Raw genomic sequence first — 18,805 nt, 5'->3', positions numbered from 1 at the left:
TGGTTATTTTCGTTTGCTTATGGCAAGTGATTATGGTTTTTCCATTTAGACAGCAGTGGATTTGGTTTTCTCCCTCCCCACTTTGCTCCACTCCTCCTACCCTCCCCCCCACCCCCCCAGTGCTGTATAGTCCCTGAGGCCTGGGCACTTGGTCAGGCAGGAGGTGGCAGGGTCTCAGCCAGACACTACCAGTCATGGCTGGTCACCACCAATCATGGCCAGTCAAGACTGGTCAAAGCTGGTTATGGCTAGTCTAAGTTGGTCAAAGCCGATCACGGCCAGTCAAGGCCAGTTACCAGAGATCATGGCTGGTCAAGGCCAGAAACCACTGGTCATGGCTGGTCAGGATGGGTCAAAGCCAGTCATGGCCAGTCCAAACTAGTCAATTATGGTCACAGCCAGTCACAGCTGGTCCAGGTTAGTCACAGCAGGCCAAGACCAGTCAAGGCTGGTCAAAGCTGGTCAAAACCAATCCATTTCAGTCCCTGCTAGTCCAGGCCAATCCAAGCCAGTCCAGGCTGATCACAGCCAGTTTAAGCAGTCAAAACTGGTCAATCCCAGTCCAAGCCAGTCCTGATTGGTCAAGACGAGTTGAGGCCAGTCACAGCTAGCTACCACCAGTCACAGCCAGTCATGACAAGTCAAAGTCGGCCAACACAGGTCAAGATCGGTCAAGTCCAGTCAAAACCAGTTACGGCCAGTCTAAACCAGTCAATTTAATTGCATTGTTTTGAGACAGGGTTTGGCTCTTTTCTGGAGACAGACAGGCTGGAGTGCAGTGGTGAGATCTTAGCTCACTGCAACCTCCACCTCCCAGGCTCAAGCAATCTTCCCACCTCAGGCTCCTGAGTAGCTGGGACTACAGGCACATGCCCCCACACCTGGCCAATTTTTGTATTTTTAGCAGAGATGTGGTTTCACCACGTTGCCCATGCTGGTCTCGAATTCCTGAGCTCAAGTGATCTGCCTGCCTCGGCCTCCCAAAGTGCTGGGATTAAAGATGTGAGCCACCACACCCAGCCTTAAGTGCATTTTAAAGTTTAAGTATAAAACAAACTTATTTTAGGTCAAGATGTTATATAGATGATGGTGTAAGTGATATGCTGTGGGGGCTGAAATTGTGAGGATTAGAGTCAAATGGCTGAGGTTTGAGGAACATGTTCCTGGGCAAACCCAGCTCCCAGCCTCTATCCCCTCAACCCCCACCCACACAAGCACCTCACATCTTGGTTTGTTCAGTCGACAGTTCATTTTATTGATGCCCACTCCAGGCTGCATAGGGTTGAGGGGTGTACAAGAGGAGAACCAGATTCAGTCCATGCCTGGAGGTTAGTCTGGGGGGCCGGCGGGATGGACACACAGACAGACACATAGATCTGGCATCTGATAGCAGGGCATACAGTCTCATGTAGGGGCACTCTGGGCACAGGTAGTCAGGAAGGACTTCCTAGAGAAGTCCTCACAGGGGGTAGGGGAGCAAGGAGCAAGGCAGCCATCAGAACCTTCGCCTTTTGTACATTTGTAGGCAGGTGACTTTTGAGACCAGTGGAACCAGGGTGAGCACAAAGGGCTGGGGTCTGGGAATGGCAGGCAGCAAGGGCTTCCCTCTCGCCTTGTCATCCCATAGTGGGGAAGCCATCTCCCCCACCCCCAATTCTTGGCCTGTACTTTGCCTTCTGCCACATGGGCCCTTTCCTGGCATCCACCTCCGTGGTTTTCAAGGCTTCCCTGAGACAATCCACGTGGACCAGGTGCTCTACCCAGTGCCTGGCACCTCATCACCACCCCATCAATGCACATTCTTGTCCTAAGTGCTATCTATGGACTATCTAGATCTTGGTTCCAGCTCTGAGTGGTGTCAGCGGTCATGACACCCCAGGTCAGGGCCCCTAGCAACCGCAGAGCTCCCAAGAGCCCTAGGTACCTTCACTGCACTGTGAAGGCAGAGCTTGGTCCCAGCCCACCTCCAGGGCTGGCCAGCTCTGCACTGCCTTCCTCTCACTGCTCAGTGGGCCATGGACACCCACTTCCCTTCCAGTGGCATGTGGGCATCCACTTCTCAGATATGCAGCCCTGAAGAAGAGACCCTACAGCTCTTAGGGCCAACACTACCCAGCACTGTAAGCACGAGCAGAAACCAGCCTCAGCCCGTAGCCCAGGGACCCCCTTTCTTTCACTAGTACAAAGTTTCTGTGGTTGGGGAACCAGCTTCATGTCGGGCTAGGCACTCTGGCCTCTGATGTCTGCCTGCTCTGGGGTTGCTTCCCCATACCTTTGGGGCAGCAGGGAGGAGGCCTGCAGCAGACCCCTCAATCTCCAGGCAGAAGCAGGTGCAAAAACAAATATATTCTGGGGCTGGGCTGGGACTCACCCCTTGGACCTCCTTAATAGGCCATGAATCCCAACGACAGAGAGTCTTGATGTTGAAAAACTATTTCTGAAGGTGGGTGGGGGTTTGTAAGTGCAACCCACAGATGGGGCTGGGACAGGGAAAGGGGACTCCTGGAGTCGGTCCTCACCACGGCCACAGCCCTGAACGTAGAGCAGGTAGGAGCAGGTGGGGGCAGGTGGAGGCAGGCGAGGCCCTGGCAGTCATTCTCGACAGGAGGGCAGCAGTGGGGGAGGTGCATGTAGCTTCAGGCCCCCTCAGTCAGTCTGGCCTCAGACTTCTAAGGGCTAGAAGAGGTATTTGCGGCAGGACTCAGTCCCACACTTGCATTCAATACGGACCCGCTTCTTAGGGGAGCCAGGGAGCCCAGCCAGGCCAAAGTTGGAGTCCATGCGGGTGCTCTCCATGTCCACGGGGTCCACTGTGGAGTCACAGCCAGGGAGGAGAGGAGGGAAGGAGGCAGGGAGGGAGGGGGAGAAGGAGGGAGGGAGGAAGGTAGGGAAGGAGGCAGGGGACTTGTTAGAAGGCCTGGATGAAGGGTCCCACTACCCTTTATACCATGAGACCAAGGATCTTTGGGGCTGGGAGCAACTCTGGGATTTGAGTTGGGAGGAGATCTTAGGGTTGGTGGTTTGGGGCTAGGGCCAGGGCTCAGCACTGGAGGTTGTTCAGGCCAGGGGTTGAGGAATGCTGGGGGAGGCAGGGAGCCGTCAAGGAACCAGGAGGGTCGTTTTAGGTGTGGGGGGGGGCAGGGGCAGGAATAGAGGGCCACCTGGGCATCCAGAGGTACATCTGAACTCTCCTGCCAAAGACCTGCCCTTGAGGGTCTCAGAGGTGGCTAGCTTATCAAGGAGGGGACTGGCTGGAGGCCACAAGGCTGTCCAGAGGCTTGGGATGAAGAAGGCCAAAGGGAGCTAGGAGTGGGGAGGGGCTGGGGGATGAGGGAAACTCAGTCAAGACTGGAGTCAGGAGTTTCTTAACTCTCCAGGAATCTTGGGAGAAGTTGGTATGAATGCCTCAGGGTTAGGGTTCAGGGGCTGGGAATGAGGGGACTCGAGGGGTAGGCAGGGGTCTAGTAGTCCGAATGGGGGACTGGGAGTCAGGAAGAGCATCTTAAAGCTCCCGCTAAAGAATTTTCCTTGGTTCTCTGAGTGACTGGTGTGCCTTTGGGAGGGGTCCTTGTGTCCCAAGTCACAGTGCGCCCCTGCCCCCAGTCCCTTGCCACCCCCACCTTGCATGTTGTAATCAAAGGTGAGCTCCTCGCCTGCCCGGATGGTTCTTGTGGCAAAGAAAGCGATGCGGGGCAGCCGCTCGTCAAGGTTGTCTATGAAGACGTTGTACACCTGCAGGTTGGGGTCACACTGGGCGAGAAAGAACAGTTGGGAGAGTGAGGAGGGGCCCCAGCCTGCCCCTCTCGACCCCTTGCCCGCCTGCCGGGGGTACCCACACTGTGGTTGACAAAGTGGGAGATGTTGCCATAGTAGGCGGCATCCACGGTGTACACGTCCTCCACGTAGTCCAGGTCAAAGAGGTAGGTGGCGCCCTGACGGTCGTAGATCTGGCCCCGCCGCTCTGCCTCCTCTGAGGTAATGATCTAGGGAAAGGGCCATGGGTAAGGGGAGATTGGCCGCGAAGTCTCAGGAAAGCCAGCACTGCTCCTGACTTCCGAAGGACAGGGAGCAGGAGGCACCCCTACCCGTGGACACACATGGGCAGTGACGCAGAGAGTCTGTCGGCCCTTCCTGAGGAGCTGGGCCTCAGCTGGCAACTGCCCGGCCCGCCTCAGGCCTCTGGCTAGCAGGAGGAGTCCCTGGCGGTGAGTGCAGGCTGGCCTGGCTGCAGGGCCCAACTGAGGCCACGCGAGCACCTCCTGCCGCCACCCAGCAAGAGCTGCCCAAGAACCCCTGGAGCCTCCAGTGCCTTGGGACGGAGCAGGAAGGTGATCAGGAGAGACCAAAGCAAGGGCAAGAAAGAAAGTGACCCAGGGTGCCACAGGGAGAGATACTTACTGATCCAGGCAAGGGAGCCTGAGCCCATGCAGGACCCAGCAGGGAGGGCGTGGAGAGAGGGGAAGAAGAGACCCAGGCCATGGGGAAAGGGGGCAAGGGCCTCAGACAAGAGAGGTGGAGGCAGAGGCAGAGGGAGGCCCAGGTTCAGAGAGCCAGAAAGAGGCTGAGGCCACACACTTCAGAGACAGCAGCAGAGGAGGAGGAAAGATGAAGGGAGAGCACAGTGAGAGAAGCTCTCCCTCGGCCCAGGGCTGCGCAGTGCCAACTGGTGCTTCAGACGGCAGTGGGTGCCTCCTCCCCAGCTGGTTCCCTACCTGTCCTAGGAAATGGGAAGCTTTGCTGCCATCCTAGCGCCAGCCTGTCCTTGCCTCCCAATCCACCCCAACAAATCTCCGGCCCCATGGCCCCTCTTCCCTGAGGCCAGCAATGGCAGCCTCCTGCCAATCCCCAAGCGTAGCTGACCAGGCCCTTCCCTGGGTAGGGGTCCCACTGTACCCCAGCCAAGGACAGTGCACAGCACACAGGAGACACATGGGGACTGCTGTTTACTTTGATTCTGCTTCCTGGCTTAGCAGCCTGTCCTCTGTCCAAGTGGCGGCCCTCCAGGTAGCTCCAGTACTCCCCCGCCACACTTCTTCCTTCCCCTCCCTTCTCCAGAGACCCCTCTCGGGCTTCCTTCCTTGCTCACCCTCATGTGGGCCGGTGACCATGCCCTTCTGACTTGGGAATCCATCTCCTTAGCTAGGATGGCCACACTGGTATTCTCCCTGGCTGTCCCCTCAAGGCTGTGTTCCATGCCAAAGGCTGACTAACAATGCCTTGAGGAAACCAAGATTTACCCTGCCTCGGGCCACACTACCCACTGCCCCGTGCTCCAGTTCTGTTCCTTGAGGAACCTGGCTCCCTTGCCAGGGTTTTTATTGAGGCCTTCCTTGTGCCCAGTCCCAGCATGCAGGGCTCACGGTCTGATCAGGGAGACACAGGGACCAGGCCCGGTCCACTCTCAGGGGTCACAGGTGGGTAGGGGATACACAGGAACCAGGATTGGTCCCTGCCCTCAAGGGGTCAAAGTCTGGTCACAGAGAGACAGATTCACACACCCACAGTGTAAGACTGTGATCAGGAAACAGTGCTTAGGGCTTGAGGGGGAATGGAGAAGAGACGGATTCTCTAAAACGAGTTGCAGATCATAAAAGGGCTTTACCACCTGGTGGAAGAGTGGGGACTCTCTCCTAAGGGCCACAACATGAGGGTGGAATATGTCAAGATCAGTCTCCCTTCACCTCCTGGAGAACAGTCTTCCTTGTGGCATCAGCTCAAACAGATGGGACCTCTCTAGGCAGCCTTCCAAGCTTCCCGTTCCTCCCCTACCTCAGAAGCTGGCCACTTGTCTGATCAAGTCCTGGGATCAAAGGGCAGCCTCTCCCAGGCTCACAGGCCTAGTGGGTGGGGTATGAGCCATCTTTTTCACCGTAGGCCCTCCTTGAGCCAGGAGGAGTGCCCACATCCTTCCTAGTCTCCATCTTCATGCCTATTCTGCCACTACCTGCTCTCCCAGTCTCACCAGGAGTGAGTCATACTGCAGGCCCTCCAGGGCACAAACACTTCCTGGTTCCTTCTCATCTTCTTTTCAGTCCCATTCTCTAATGATTGGTCAACCCTGAAAGCTTGGGAACAGATGGGCCTGTCTCTGCTCCCTAACAGCTCTCCAGAATGAATGGAAAAGACAGGCTGTAAGCTGGCAGTTCCGAGAGGGTGCTGACGTGAATGGGAACTAGAAGACTTGGAGTCAGCTGCTGCTCTGCCCCCTCCTGGGTATGGGATCCTGAATGTTCTCTCTGTGCCTGTTTCCTCAGCTAAAAAAAAAAAAAAAAAGCTACAGCCTGGCAGGGTACCAGTTTTAGACATTATTTGGGCCTTTATTTTTTTATCCATTGTACTACTTTTGTGATTTTAATCAAGTTATTCTACCTCTCTGGGCCTCAGTTTTCTCATCTGCAGAATGGGAATGACAGTGACAAAATCCCAACCTGACAGGGGCTGTAAAGATCCATACAAGATCATGGACGTGAAAGGTGTTCCTGTTTCTGATAGGAGAGTGAGCAATGTTAGGAGTGGTTATGAGGACCAGTTATAAATGTAAGGCACACCCTTAATTTTATGTGCCCTTTACCAAGAAAGGAAAAACTGCTGTTAATTATAAATGATACACCATGATTTAATTAAGACATCTTCATTTCCGAGATGTTAAAATAGGAAGAAAATGCATGTTTTAGAATGGATAAAATAGGCTGGCATTGTCTCTTGGGTGAGGATGGGAATGTTCTGCAGGAACGTGAAAGTTCTGACCCAATGTGGGAGGCTGCAAAGGAGGGAAGGGCAGCTCCCGTGGAGGGAGCTCTTGGTACAGACTGTCAGTACATGTCCCAGCTGAAGGACAGTAGATAGCATGGTGTGCAGATAGGCCCTTGATTCCGTAACACCCTGGTAGCATCTGGGACGGCACTACAGAATCAAGTAAATTAGAACTGCTGCAACGAAATGTATGACTATTACCCCAAGTAGGATAAATAAAAACTACAAATAGGACCCTATCCGGTCAGGCTGGGTCCTGTAGCCAGATGGGTTACAAAAAAACTTGGTCTTCCAGACATTTTGGATTTGCTGAAGTTTGAACTATGCTGATAACGTTTGTATCAAACTTACTGTGTACTGAACACTGTTCAAGTGCTTTTTCCAAGTGCTTGATACATAGTAACTCATTTAATTTTTGTAACAAGCCTGTGAGGTGAGTGCTATTATCGTTCCCATTTTACAGAGTAGTAAATGCAGGCACAGAGGTTAGTGATTGCTGATGAGTAGTGGAGCTGGGATTCAGCCTCGGGCAGTCAGGATCCAGAGTCCACCCTCCTAACCATTTGCTATACTGTCTCTTCAGAGGGGGATGCGGGAAGATGAGTTTGGCTCTTTCCGGAGGCCTGTGGCACCATCAGGAGGACCCATGGGTCTGAGGGTGCTGGAGGGCGGTCAGGAAATAGTGCAGCAAGAATGTGTGGAGAGCAGGAAGGGTGAGGACAGGGCTGAGAGGATCCCTGGGAGGATTAAAGACACTGACACTAAGGAAGAGCAGCCAGAAAAGTCTCAGGCCCAGGAGGGTCTGAGGCTGCCCTTGGGGTGTAGTCTTCCTCCTCGACTGTCAGGACCCTGTGTGGTAGACAGTGTTTCCTCCAGATGCCAGTACAGTGAGGCTGAGATACTTCCTGCTCTGTGCAGCCCCTAGGACGGTGGACTGTCTGGGTCCTATGGGGTCTGGACATCTCCTCCAGAGAGTTTGGGTTCCTTCAACCTCTGGACACTTCCTCCAGAGTGTCAGGACATTGAGGGCATGGACACTTCCCCCGATACTGTCAGGGTGCCCTTGGGTGTAGACTAGATCTCCAGGCTGTCCGGATCCCTCTGGGGTGAGGACACTTCTTTTTCCTGTCATGACAACATGGGTGTGAACACTTCCTAAGTCAGACCACCAGGTCCTCTAGAGTGTGGAGAGCACAAGCTCTTCCTCCAGGTCACTGGGGTCACTGTGGGACATGGACTTCCTGCAGATTATCAGGACTCCTTCCCCTGCCCACTGTCAGGAGCCCTCAGGGTGTGGACACCTCCCCCCCTCCTCCTTCCAGATGGCCAGGTCCTGTGGCATGTAGACATCTCCTCCAGCAGGCCAGCAGGGTTATCTGGACAGGGTGTGGCTGTCTCCTTGCCCAGACTGTCAGGGTCCTCTGTGGTGTAGATTGTTCTACCCAAGATTGTCTCTGTCCCTGTCAGATGTGACCCTCTGTACAGTTTCTCAGAGTAGGAGCCTCTCCTTGTCATCAGTATCAGTGCTACAGTGTGGACACCCTCATGTGAGTGTTCCTCAGGCCAGTTTCTGTCACTTTCCAACTATATCACACCCCTAAGGGACCTATGGCTATATATAGAGGTATCTGGGGTTGTCACTATGACAGGGCACACTCATGGATTTAAATGGTCAAGGTCCAGGGATGCTAAATGTCCCCCAATGCATGAGACAGTTCTACATAACAAAAAATCATCTCATCCCAAATGCTAACTGCATCCCATCTTAGAATGTGACATTTTTCTGTTGTAGATACTTGCTAGTTATCTAGTTGCTAGTTATGGCTGTGCTTTAGCCTTGTGCAGCTGGGCGCATGGCTAAAGCACATCCTGTTGCCTCTCTTGCATGGAGGTAAGGCCAGTGACTCAGTTCCAGCCAGTGGAGCATGGGCAGAAGTGATGGGTGCTGCATCTAGGCCTGGCCCACTAGGATGGGCCCCTTCTATCCCCCACTTGGCCCGCCTGCCAGGCAATGCTGAGGATCTGGTAGTGACTCCAAGGCTTCAAGGCACAGCAAAGGCACAGGAGGGAAAGAGCCTAGGTGTCCCAGTTGCTGTGTGAAAGGATACCCACTCAAACCCCCACAATGGACTGTTCCATGAGCAAGCAAACTTGTAATGTGCAAAGTCACTAAGATGAGGGGGTTGTTTTTACAATGGCTGGCTTGCCTAATACACTCGGCCTTCCCCAGTGTCCTGAAAGTCTAAAGGAGTTAGCCAACCTTTGTCCAAGGCATGTCTCATCCTACTCCAGACTGCGTTCCTTCTGTGCAGACTGGTAAAACAATGCTCCTCAGGCAGATACTGCTTGGTGATAAGATGGGCCCTTGTGAAATGAGAAGAGGAAGTGCCTTTCCAGCTGATGCAGCCCTATGCCAGACCACATGGCCTGTTACAAGGAATGCTAAGGCTGCCTGGATCTCAGCTCCCACTTTTCTTCTTTGCTAAGTACCCTGATAAAGTCAACCCAGTGCAGAAGTATTTTGGTGTTCCTGTAACCACCAGCATGGCCATGCTGGTGTGTACCAGCTTGGAATACTAGCCCCTGCCCAATGTCCCTGTGACACTCAGATCAGTCTCCCAGGCCTTTCCCATAGGGAAAGCAGGGAGTTTCAGACACACAGTGAGGAGAGCTGGGTGCACACTGTGAACACAGGGTGGGAAGAGCTGCACACACACACCGGGTCCCATCTCCCTACCTCTCCCACGTACTCCATGACGAAGCTGTTCTTGCGAATCTTCTCCAGGGTGCGGACGCCCCAGCCGCGCCCATCATCCGTGCGGAAGATGCAGAGGTCATATCGGATGCCCTTCTGTACCACGCGATTTGGGCAGTCATAGCCGCAGCGGCAGCGGGAGTTGCACTCGTAGATGGGCAGCCCGGCTCGAAGCCGCACCTGGCCCTGGTCATTGTAGGCAAACTTGTGCAGTGACGCCCCCGGGCAGCAGCCTCCAGTGGGTGCCCACAGACAGTCCTGGCACTCGCAGCCCACAGCCACCTGGTTGAGGGTGATGCCCTCACCAACACGGTACTCATTGATGTACACGAAGGCCCGCGGAGGGCCGTCCAGGTCCACCTCATTCTCTACAGTGATGCGTCCCAGATGGCTGCGCTTGGCATTGAGCTCCTGCTCCCAGCGACGGAGCGCCCGCCTCTGCTTGGCCTTCTGCACCAGGTAGTTGGCCAAGCTTGGGTCCAGGTGCCGGGGGGTCTTTGACCGGTGGTGCCGCCGGAGCAGCTCCCTTTCTAAGTCCTTGTGGAACTGCTTGAGGATACGCACACACTTGAGATTCTGCCGTGGCTCCCAGGTGCTCTCTGAGTCTGGATATCCACGCCATTTCACCAGGTAATATTCCTGTTCCTGTTGGGGGTGGGTAGGGGGACGGGGGTACCGTAAGTAGTGAGATCTTTGGGCCAGCCTTCATGGGGCTTCCATCCCAAAGCTGATGGATAACACCTACCCCACCCCACCCCTTTTCTGGAATGACTTCATGCGGTGGTTAAAAAGCATGGGCTCTAGAGTGAGGATTACTAGGTTCAAATCCTCCTCTCCCCCTTACTGTCTGTCCAAACTGTTCCAACTTTTAATTAATCTCCCAAACCCACTCCTCTCCTTGGTCTTCCCCATCATCAGCTCCCTCCCTTCTAGCTGTTCAGACCGGAACTCCTGGAGTCATCCTTGACTCCTCTTTTGTTCACACTTCCGACACCCACCCTCTGCACATCCCGTTGGCCCCACCTTCAAAATACGTCCAGTGACAAACCATCATCACTGCCACCACCCTGGCTCACCTGGACCCTGACAAATCCTTGCCTGTTCTAGGCAGCTTACATGTATTATTAACTAACTTAATCCTCACAACCCCACATGAGGTAGATGCTCCTAGTTATCCCTCTTTTACGACAAGGAAAATGAAGTACTGAAGGTTTGGGTAGGTAGCCTGGGGTAACACAACCAGGACTGGAACCCAAGCATGCTGACTCCAGTTTGTTCTCCTAACCATCCTGCCACTCCCCCTTCTGGCAATAACTATCCCCATTTCAGTTGTTAGGGGATTAAATGAGTTTCCGAGAGGAAACGCCTGGCACACTGAAAGTGCTCAATAGCCATTAGCTATTGACATTTCCACTCCAGGGTTCAGCATCTCAATCTCTGCAATTACTTTGTATTCCTAGGGAGATGGGAAGAGATTTATTTGGGAATTCATTCCGGCTCCTGCCCAGAAAGCTACTTAGTTTCCCTATCTGTAACATAGGATAAAAGAGTCTATTCATCCTGTGTTTTCAGGGTCAAAGGAGAAAATTCCCTTTGGAAACAGATGTGGGCAGTTGGGGACAAGAGGGCAGGACACTAACTTCCTTGTGACCTGTCCCCTCCCAGAGCATGGTCACCCCAGACTCACGCGGATCTTCTTGTAATCGCACAGGTACTCGACTTCAAAGTCATAGAGGTTCCTCTTAGAGATACCGAGGGCAGGGCAGGAGAGCTTGGCCAGGCGGCACAGGTCCTGCAGCTGATTCCAAGAAGACTTGCAACACACGCTGCAGCCTGGATCAAGCGGGGCAGAAAGAACTATTACTGGGCAGCCTGACTAGGCCAGGAGTCAAAGGGGACCCCAAATCCTCCCTGGGACATCCCAAAGACTGCCTAAGAGTCAGGGAAATTTAATCCACAGGCCTTCCCCAGTGCTGAGACTGTTCTACAACAGAAATGTGCTTTGAACCCCAATACTCACTGCCCAAAGCCGCCCCTGGAGCAGCAGACCTCTAAGCGGGGTTTGCAACATGAATTGTCCTAAAGGAATCTATTTCCAGAGCTTCAAACTCCATGTCATTCCTAAAACTGCCTGCAAACCTGCTTTGGGTTCAGGACCTGATCACCCCTCTCTCCACTTTGCAAAAGAAAGAGAACAACCCCCCATCTCAGTAGGATGCAATGCCCCGAGGTGGGGCGGATAGGAGGACAAGATTAAAACCTCCAGGGCACCAAACAAAGGCGTAACTGGAAAGACTGGTCTTTAATCCCTTATCTCAAACTCCTGGGCCAGATGTGTTTTGGAATTCAAAATTTTTTGGATTTTACAAGACTAGTTCTAGGATATCCCATACATCACCTAACACCCCCAGCGTGGCCAGGGGACATCAAGCTATAATCAAATGCATTAACCGTCCTGCAGCAAAAGTATGAATTTCCCACATTAAATAGGAGAAACAGAGATATAAAATAGCCTCACAGAAGAGTTCCACTTTATAATCTACTTTTGCCATAAATGGTGCCAAATTTAAGAAAAGGATTTCAGTTTTCAGGACTTTTTAGATTTCGGAATTATGAGCAAGAGATTGTGGAATGATACTACATTACAGGAAGGCTCCTTAAATGATCAATCTGGGTGCCTTAAAACCACAAGGTATATTTTTTCACACTGCATTTGGACTTTCTGTCTCATCCATCTTTCTGTGAAGAGTAAAGCTCATCCAAAGGGTTATGCTCTGAATTTATACGCAAAGCGGTACAGATTAGTGACACTGATTCTTTTAAATATACCTGGTATATTTCTGGGACTGCCAAAATTTTGTAAGACACGGATTTTAAAAAACAGATTTCTTTCTGATTCAAGGCACATTCTTAATCAATGTGCTTTAGAAGCCATTTTATCAAATCATGTCTCAAAACACTCCAAGGGCAGTCAGTCCTCATCCTATATCATCTTTTTAAAATGTTTAATATTTTCTGCCTCCCATTGCAAAAATCACACCTAAACTTTAGATGTCAACCTAAAAACGTACAAGAGCTTTTCAAAATTATTTCGTGTGCAAGCCCTACCCCCCCTACTTAGGCAAGACCAAGTGGAGACTGAGCCCGCCTGTGCCCACGCTTTCCTCTCCCTACAGCCTGTCCTCGCAAACCCCTTCCTTCACTTGCATTTGAAACCCCACTTAAGTGGTCCCAATTAACACCCTCCAGCTGCTGGCTCCGGAACTGGCCACAGGTGGACTCTCCTGAACCCCTCAGAGGTCCTCCCACTTGTGGAACCCATCCTCCCTGCGGCTTTCGTCACATAGAGGGGCCCCCCAACATAACTGAGTCACCCCTCTTTCCCTGCACATGGGGGAGTCCAGCTGTCCTATTAGGAAGGCCCCATTTCTCTCTTCTGGGAGATCCTCTATTCCAAACCCTTCCCCCATCACGCCGAGAGGCGATACGTTCCCCCAGAAGAGTTCCCTGTCCCCGCACTCTGAAGGGGGGGTCTGTCCCCCTTATCTTCCCTCCCCTTCCGGCGTCTCGCGTGGACACCGAATGGGTAACGGTCACCAGGGGCCGATTTTCCCGCGCGCGGGCGCGGCCTCCCCGACAAGCCCCCGCGCGTGCGCGCGCCGGTCCGGCCGCGATCTGCAGCGCGCGCCCCCCTCCTGCGTCCCCACTTAGCCCCAGGCCCGCTGCGTTCCGAGGCGCGCGCCCCCTCCCCTGAGCCCCGCCCAGCCCCGCGCACCAGGCCCGCGCTCCCCGAGCCTCATCCCTTCCGCGCCGAGCTTCCGGCTCCCGGCGCCGGGGCCTCGGACGCCGGGGCCCCGAGCCGGCAACGCCACCCCTCCAGCCCACCCGGCCCGGCCAGCGGGCCCGCGCCTCTGCCTCCACTGCTTCACCTTTTAAATTTTCCGCCATCTTTCCCCACGGCTAACGACATTCGGGCCTAGCCGGCCTCGCGAGAAGAGCGCTCGCGCGGGCGTGGCCGGGAACGCGCAGCCTATTGGCCGCGGCTCGCGACTCGCAGCACCCGCGCGGACCAACCGGAGAGCCGTGACCGAACCCCTCCCTGCCGCCCGGCTCGGTCCCGGAGGCGGGTGCTCGCCGCGCTTTCCCAGAGTGCGTCTGGGCGGCGGCGGCAGCGGGAGCGACAGCGGCGGTAGCTAAAGTTGCCAGAGGCCCTGCCCGTGCGCTGGTCTGTCTGTCACACTGCTAGCCAATCACGTTATCAGCCAGTCGCAGTGGTTCCTCAGTCCTGTCATACTCCCTGTTATCACCGTCAGTCAGCCCGTCATCTCATTTTAACCCCAAGCAGGCCGGGGCTCCCAGGTGGACTAGTGCCGTATCCAACCGCTCAGGCGGTCGCCCCAGACAGGTGCCTAGTCAGACCCCCGGCCCCCATCCACACTGCTGGGCAGTCAGTACTGGCTTCCATTTGTGCCCTGGCCAGCAGCGACTCCCTGGAGGCAGGCAGACAGCACTGTTAGCCAGCCTGCCTTATCATTCCCTAAGACCATCCTGTCCTCACGTTGTCAGCAGATCAATCAGTCCTCCTCTCCACCCACCATAGCCCTGGGACCAGCTGCGATTCTCCCTGGCTAAATCCTCTCATAGACTGCAGCATCCAGCCATGCCCCCAGGCGGGCTGTGATTAGGTCGGGACAAGCTGTCACTGTCAGCATCTAATACAGCCCTGTCGGGCACTATCAGTTGGTCACTGTCTTTCCCTCAGATTACTTCTCATTCACACCACGATCAGTCACAACACCCAGCTAGGCCCTCAAAGCAAATAGTCACAGCAACTAGAGGTACGATTAAGCCTCCACACCACCTGTCAGTGGGTCAGCCAGTCTGTCATTTCTCAGGCGACTCATCCCCACCATTGGTCAGTCAGTCTCCTCTGATGCGTTGAAGCTGAGATTCTATCAGGGCAGACAGTCTGTAACCACGTACAGCCATCGAGTCAGACAGCTATGCCGATTTTGCTCCTGGCCAGCTGGCCTGTGACTCGTTCAATCCGCCCCTCATCACATCGTCAGTCATTCTCAGCATCCGACTGACCGCACCGTCTGTCAGGTGATCAGTCAGTCAGAGCACCCAGCCAGGCCCTCCAGCATGCTGTGATTCGAGCAGCGTGGATAGTTGATCACCAGATACAGCTGCCTAGCAAGCAGCCACGGATCTGTTGATCAGTTAGCCTGAAGTTTCCCCAGGTGGCCCTCCTTTACACGGTGCCAGACAGTATAACATCTAGACATTCCCCCGCCAGCTGTGATTCCTGACAATAGTCATTCACAACATCCGGCCACCCAGGCAGGCAGTAGCACCACGGGCCATCAGTCAGCCAGCCTGCAAGGTCCTCAGGAGGCTGCCTGTCTTTTCCACTGTCAGGCTACCAGCCCCAGCCAGTCCTAGGCAGGCTGTCATTCAGTTAGATGTTCAGGAAACTGCGCTGTCACGTTCTCAAATTGCGCCTTCTCCCTGTCACTCCATGAGTTCTGTAGTCAACCCAACAGTTATACAGTTAACCAAACGGATATTCTGTCTGCCTGCCAGTCCAGCTGTGAGCTCATTAAGAAGTGACTGGCTGGTCTGAGGTTCCGTCAGCCCCAGCTTGCCCTGAGGGGACAGACAGGAGCGAAAGTCCCACCATGCATCCCCTTCCCTCCCTTATTCCTTCTCGAGCAGAGTCAGGTGCTCATCCTCATGTACCCCCAGTCTCCTCGGGCAGCAGGGCTCTCCCACTCCCGGGTGTCCAGGAGACCTGTCCAACCCACAAGAGTGATTTAAGACAGGACCTCTGCCTGTCTGGATCTGAGGGGGAGACAAAAGGGTCTGTCGCCAGTAGTGCCCCCAAACACTATAAAGTAGTGGGCAAAAGCCTGGATTCTGGAGCCTGACTACCTGGACTCATATCCAGGCTCTGCCATTTACTAAATTACTTGATCTTAGGCAGTTTCTTAAACTGGTCTGTAAAACCTCCAGTAAGTGACCTTGGGGTGGGTGTCTCCTGCTCATCTGGAAAGTGAATCATTCTGGACTAGCACTTTTTCAGGAGACCTCAAAAGTTAAGAGGCCATCTTATTGCTACCGTGTCCCACTCCCAGCCAGTTGTCTGTTCATTCAGCATTAATTTAATGATTACTGCGTTGCCCAGTGCCGGAGCCAATATAAGGTTTTATTCATTGCAGGCTTCACAGGTTTGACCTATTGTAATGTAGACCTCAGATTGGAGTGTAACACAAATACAGAAGGGTACACAGACCAGGGGTGAACACTGTAATGAGTTTTCACAAGCAGACCTACATGTGGAACCAGAATGCAGGCTGAGCAACCATTAAGCCAGATCTCAGAAGCATTTAATTGTTTCGTATAAATTTATTGGGTACAAATATAACATTTTTTTTTTTTGAGACAGAGTCTCACTCTGTCGCCCAGGCTGGAGTGCAGTGGCGTGATTTCGGTTCACTGCAACCTCTGTCTCCCGGGTTCAAGCGATTTTCCTGCCTCTGCCTCCTGAGTAGGTGGGATTACAGGCGTGTGCCACCACACCTGGCTAATTTTTGTATTTTTAGTAGAGATGATGGGGTTTCACCACGTTGGCCAGGCAGGTCTCAAACTCCTGGCCTCCAGTGATCCACCTGCCTTGGTCTCCCAAAGTGCTCGGATTACAGACATGAGCCACCATGCCAGGCCACAAGTGTAATTTTGTTACACAGATACATTGTGTAGTGGTGAAGTCAGGCATTTTACTGTATCCATCATCTGAATAATGTACATTGGCCTCCCAAAGTGCTAGGATTACAGGCATGAGCCACAGCGCCAGGCCACAAGTGTAATTTTTTTACATGGATACGTTGTGTAGTGGTGAAGTCAGGCATTTTACTGTATCCATCAACTGAATAATGTGCATTGGCCTCCCAAAGTGCTGGGATTGCAGGCATGAGCCACAGTGCCAGGCCACAAGTGTAATTTTGTTACACAGATACATTGTGTAGTGGTGAAGTCAGGCATTTTACTGTATCCATAGCCTGAATAATGCACATTGTACTCGTTAAGTAATTTCCTCATCATGTACTTCCTTCCCACCTCCCCACCCTTCCAAGTTTCTGTTGTTTATAATTCCACATGCTATGTCCATGTGTACACATTATTTAGCTCCCACTTACAAGTGAAAAGATTCAGTATTTGTCTTTCTGTTTCTGAGTTGTTTCACTCAAATTAGTGGCCTTCAGTTTCATCCATGTTGCTGCAAAAGACATGATTTCATTGTTTTTTATGGCCGAATAGTATTCCATTGTGTATACCACATTTTTTTTTTGAGACGGAGTCTCGCTCTGTTGCCCAGGCTGGAGTGCAGTAGCGTGATCTCAGCTCACCACAACTCTGCCTCCCGGGTTCAAGCAATTCCCCTGTCTCAGCCTCCTGAGTAGCTGGGACTACAGGCGTGTGCCACTACGCCCAGCTAATTTTTTGTATTTTTAGTAGAGATGAGGTTTCACCATGTTAGCCAGGATGGTCTCTATTTCTTGACTTCATGATCCGCCCATCTCGGCCTCCCGAAGTGCTGGGATTACAGGCGTGAGCCACCGCGCCCGGCCAACCAGAACACTGGATTTCTAAGATTTCTGTGGGGGACTGGGAGTAGGGATAAATGATGCTGATGGATCCTTCCTAGGCTCAGTGCCCATCTGGGGACCTGGTCAGGGTGGGGTGGGGAGTGGTGTTGCGGTGTAAAGAATAATGAATTAAAGGAAACCTGAGACTCCCTCCTTCTCTAGCTTGGGGGAGTTCCCCTTTCCACCTAGAAATTCTTCCGTTGCTCTTGCAGACTGAAGAAGCCTGCCCTCTCTGGAGTCTCCCTCACCTTTATCTTCCTCCCCACTACCTTTCTCTTTTTCTCCTCCTCTAAAGGTAGGATGTCTGAGATCTCGAATTCACCAGATTTCAGAAATCGGAAGGGGCAGGGAGCTCAATTCTAGGCTTTGCTGTGCAACAGTTTCTAATTATGCCCTTGGAAATAGCTGTAAACGCCAAGGACGCTTTTGAGTTACTCCTTTGTTTCTGGGAGAGCAAGTCCTGAGGAGGCAGAGAGGTGACTCAGTGGGATCCCCGTTGGAAATCAGTTACCTCCGTTGTATAGATGCGGAAACCAAAGCTCAGAGGTGAGGCATCTTTCCCGGGTTCTAGAGCAGATCTGTCTGATTATTCAGTCTTTGCCTTTTCCATTGCAATTGGCCAGTGCTTGATTTGAACTGGGAACTGGGCAGAGCCAAATTTTAAAAATGAGAGGGGGATCCTGCCCATCAAGATCCTGGTGTGTGAGTTGTTATGGGCATGGAGAATGGGGAGGTCTGCTCATTGAGTATGCTGCTCTTAATCTAGTATTGTGTTGATTGAATGATTTTTTTTTTTGAGACGGAGTCTCGCTCTGTTGCCCAGGCTAGAGTGCAGTGGCACGATCTCGGCTCACTGCAACCTCTGCCTCCCGGGTTCAAGCAGTTCTCTTGCCTCAGCCCCCATTAGGAGCTGGGATTACAGGTGTGCACCACCATACCCAGCTAATTTTTATATTTTTTAGTAGAGACAGGGTTTCACCATGTTGCCCAGGCTGGTCTCGAACTCCTGACCTCAGGTGATCTGCCCACCTCGGCCTCCCAAAGTGCTGGAATTACAGGCATGAGCCACTGCACCCAGCCGATTGAATTATTTTTTAAAAAATAATTAAATGCATGACATCTGGTCTCATGCCAAGCCTTTTCTCACCTCAGGGCCTTTGCACTGGCTGCTCCCTCAGCCTGGAACCCCTTTTCCCCAAATATTAACTGGGCCGACATTTCTCTCTCTTTAGGTCCAGCACCACCATCACCTACTCCAAGTGACCGTCCCTGACTGCTCCATCTGAATGTTGTTTCATCTGTATCTCTGCCTTACCACTCCACAGCATTTATCATGATCTGCAACTATCTTTTATTTCTATTTGATTTCTTGTTTCTTGTCTGTCTCTTCCCCTAGAATGTGGATTTCACCCCCTAAGGGCAGGAATTCTTGTCTGTTTTTTTTTCCACTTCTTGATTCCTAGCCCCTAAAATAGTACCTGACAATAAATGTTGAAAGACAGAGGGGCAGAAGGAAACAAAGAAATACAGGCTAAATGACTGAGGGAATAAATGAATGAATGAATATATACATGTAAGGCTAAATAAATAAAATGGGATAAATGAATAAAAGGGACTTTGGGGGAAAGGGACCCCATTCCCACATTTG

General features: G+C 52.7%; 1 protein-coding gene across 3 annotated transcripts; it reads right to left on the bottom strand.

Moving 5' to 3' along the window:
• Positions 1-1,230: 1,230 nt before the first annotated feature.
• SUV39H1 (SUV39H1 histone lysine methyltransferase) lies at positions 1,231-14,686 on the bottom strand. 3 transcript variants are annotated; one of them, XM_034949497.3, is made up of 6 exons: positions 14,370-14,686; positions 11,196-11,341; positions 9,491-10,153; positions 3,837-3,983; positions 3,621-3,750; positions 1,231-2,810 (listed from the first exon to the last, which is right to left on the bottom strand). In XM_034949497.3, the coding sequence occupies exons 1-6, from the start codon at positions 14,419-14,421 to the stop codon at positions 2,677-2,679; spliced, it is 1,272 nt and encodes a 423-aa protein (XP_034805388.1). In that variant the 5' UTR covers positions 14,422-14,686; the 3' UTR covers positions 1,231-2,676. The 3 variants fall into 3 exon arrangements, with proteins under 3 accessions (XP_034805388.1, XP_003807267.1, XP_063457960.1); XM_003807219.3 differs by lacking the exon at positions 14,370-14,686 and adding an exon at positions 13,438-13,869; XM_063601890.1 differs by lacking the exon at positions 14,370-14,686 and adding an exon at positions 12,338-12,489.
• Positions 14,687-18,805: the final 4,119 nt, after the last annotated feature.

Source organism: Pan paniscus, chromosome X, assembly GCF_029289425.2.
Source record: "Pan paniscus chromosome X, NHGRI_mPanPan1-v2.0_pri, whole genome shotgun sequence".
Classification (NCBI taxonomy): domain Eukaryota; kingdom Metazoa; phylum Chordata; class Mammalia; order Primates; family Hominidae; genus Pan; species Pan paniscus.
Note: the sequence above shows the minus strand (reverse complement) of the source record. Positions and strands in the feature narration are given on the sequence as shown.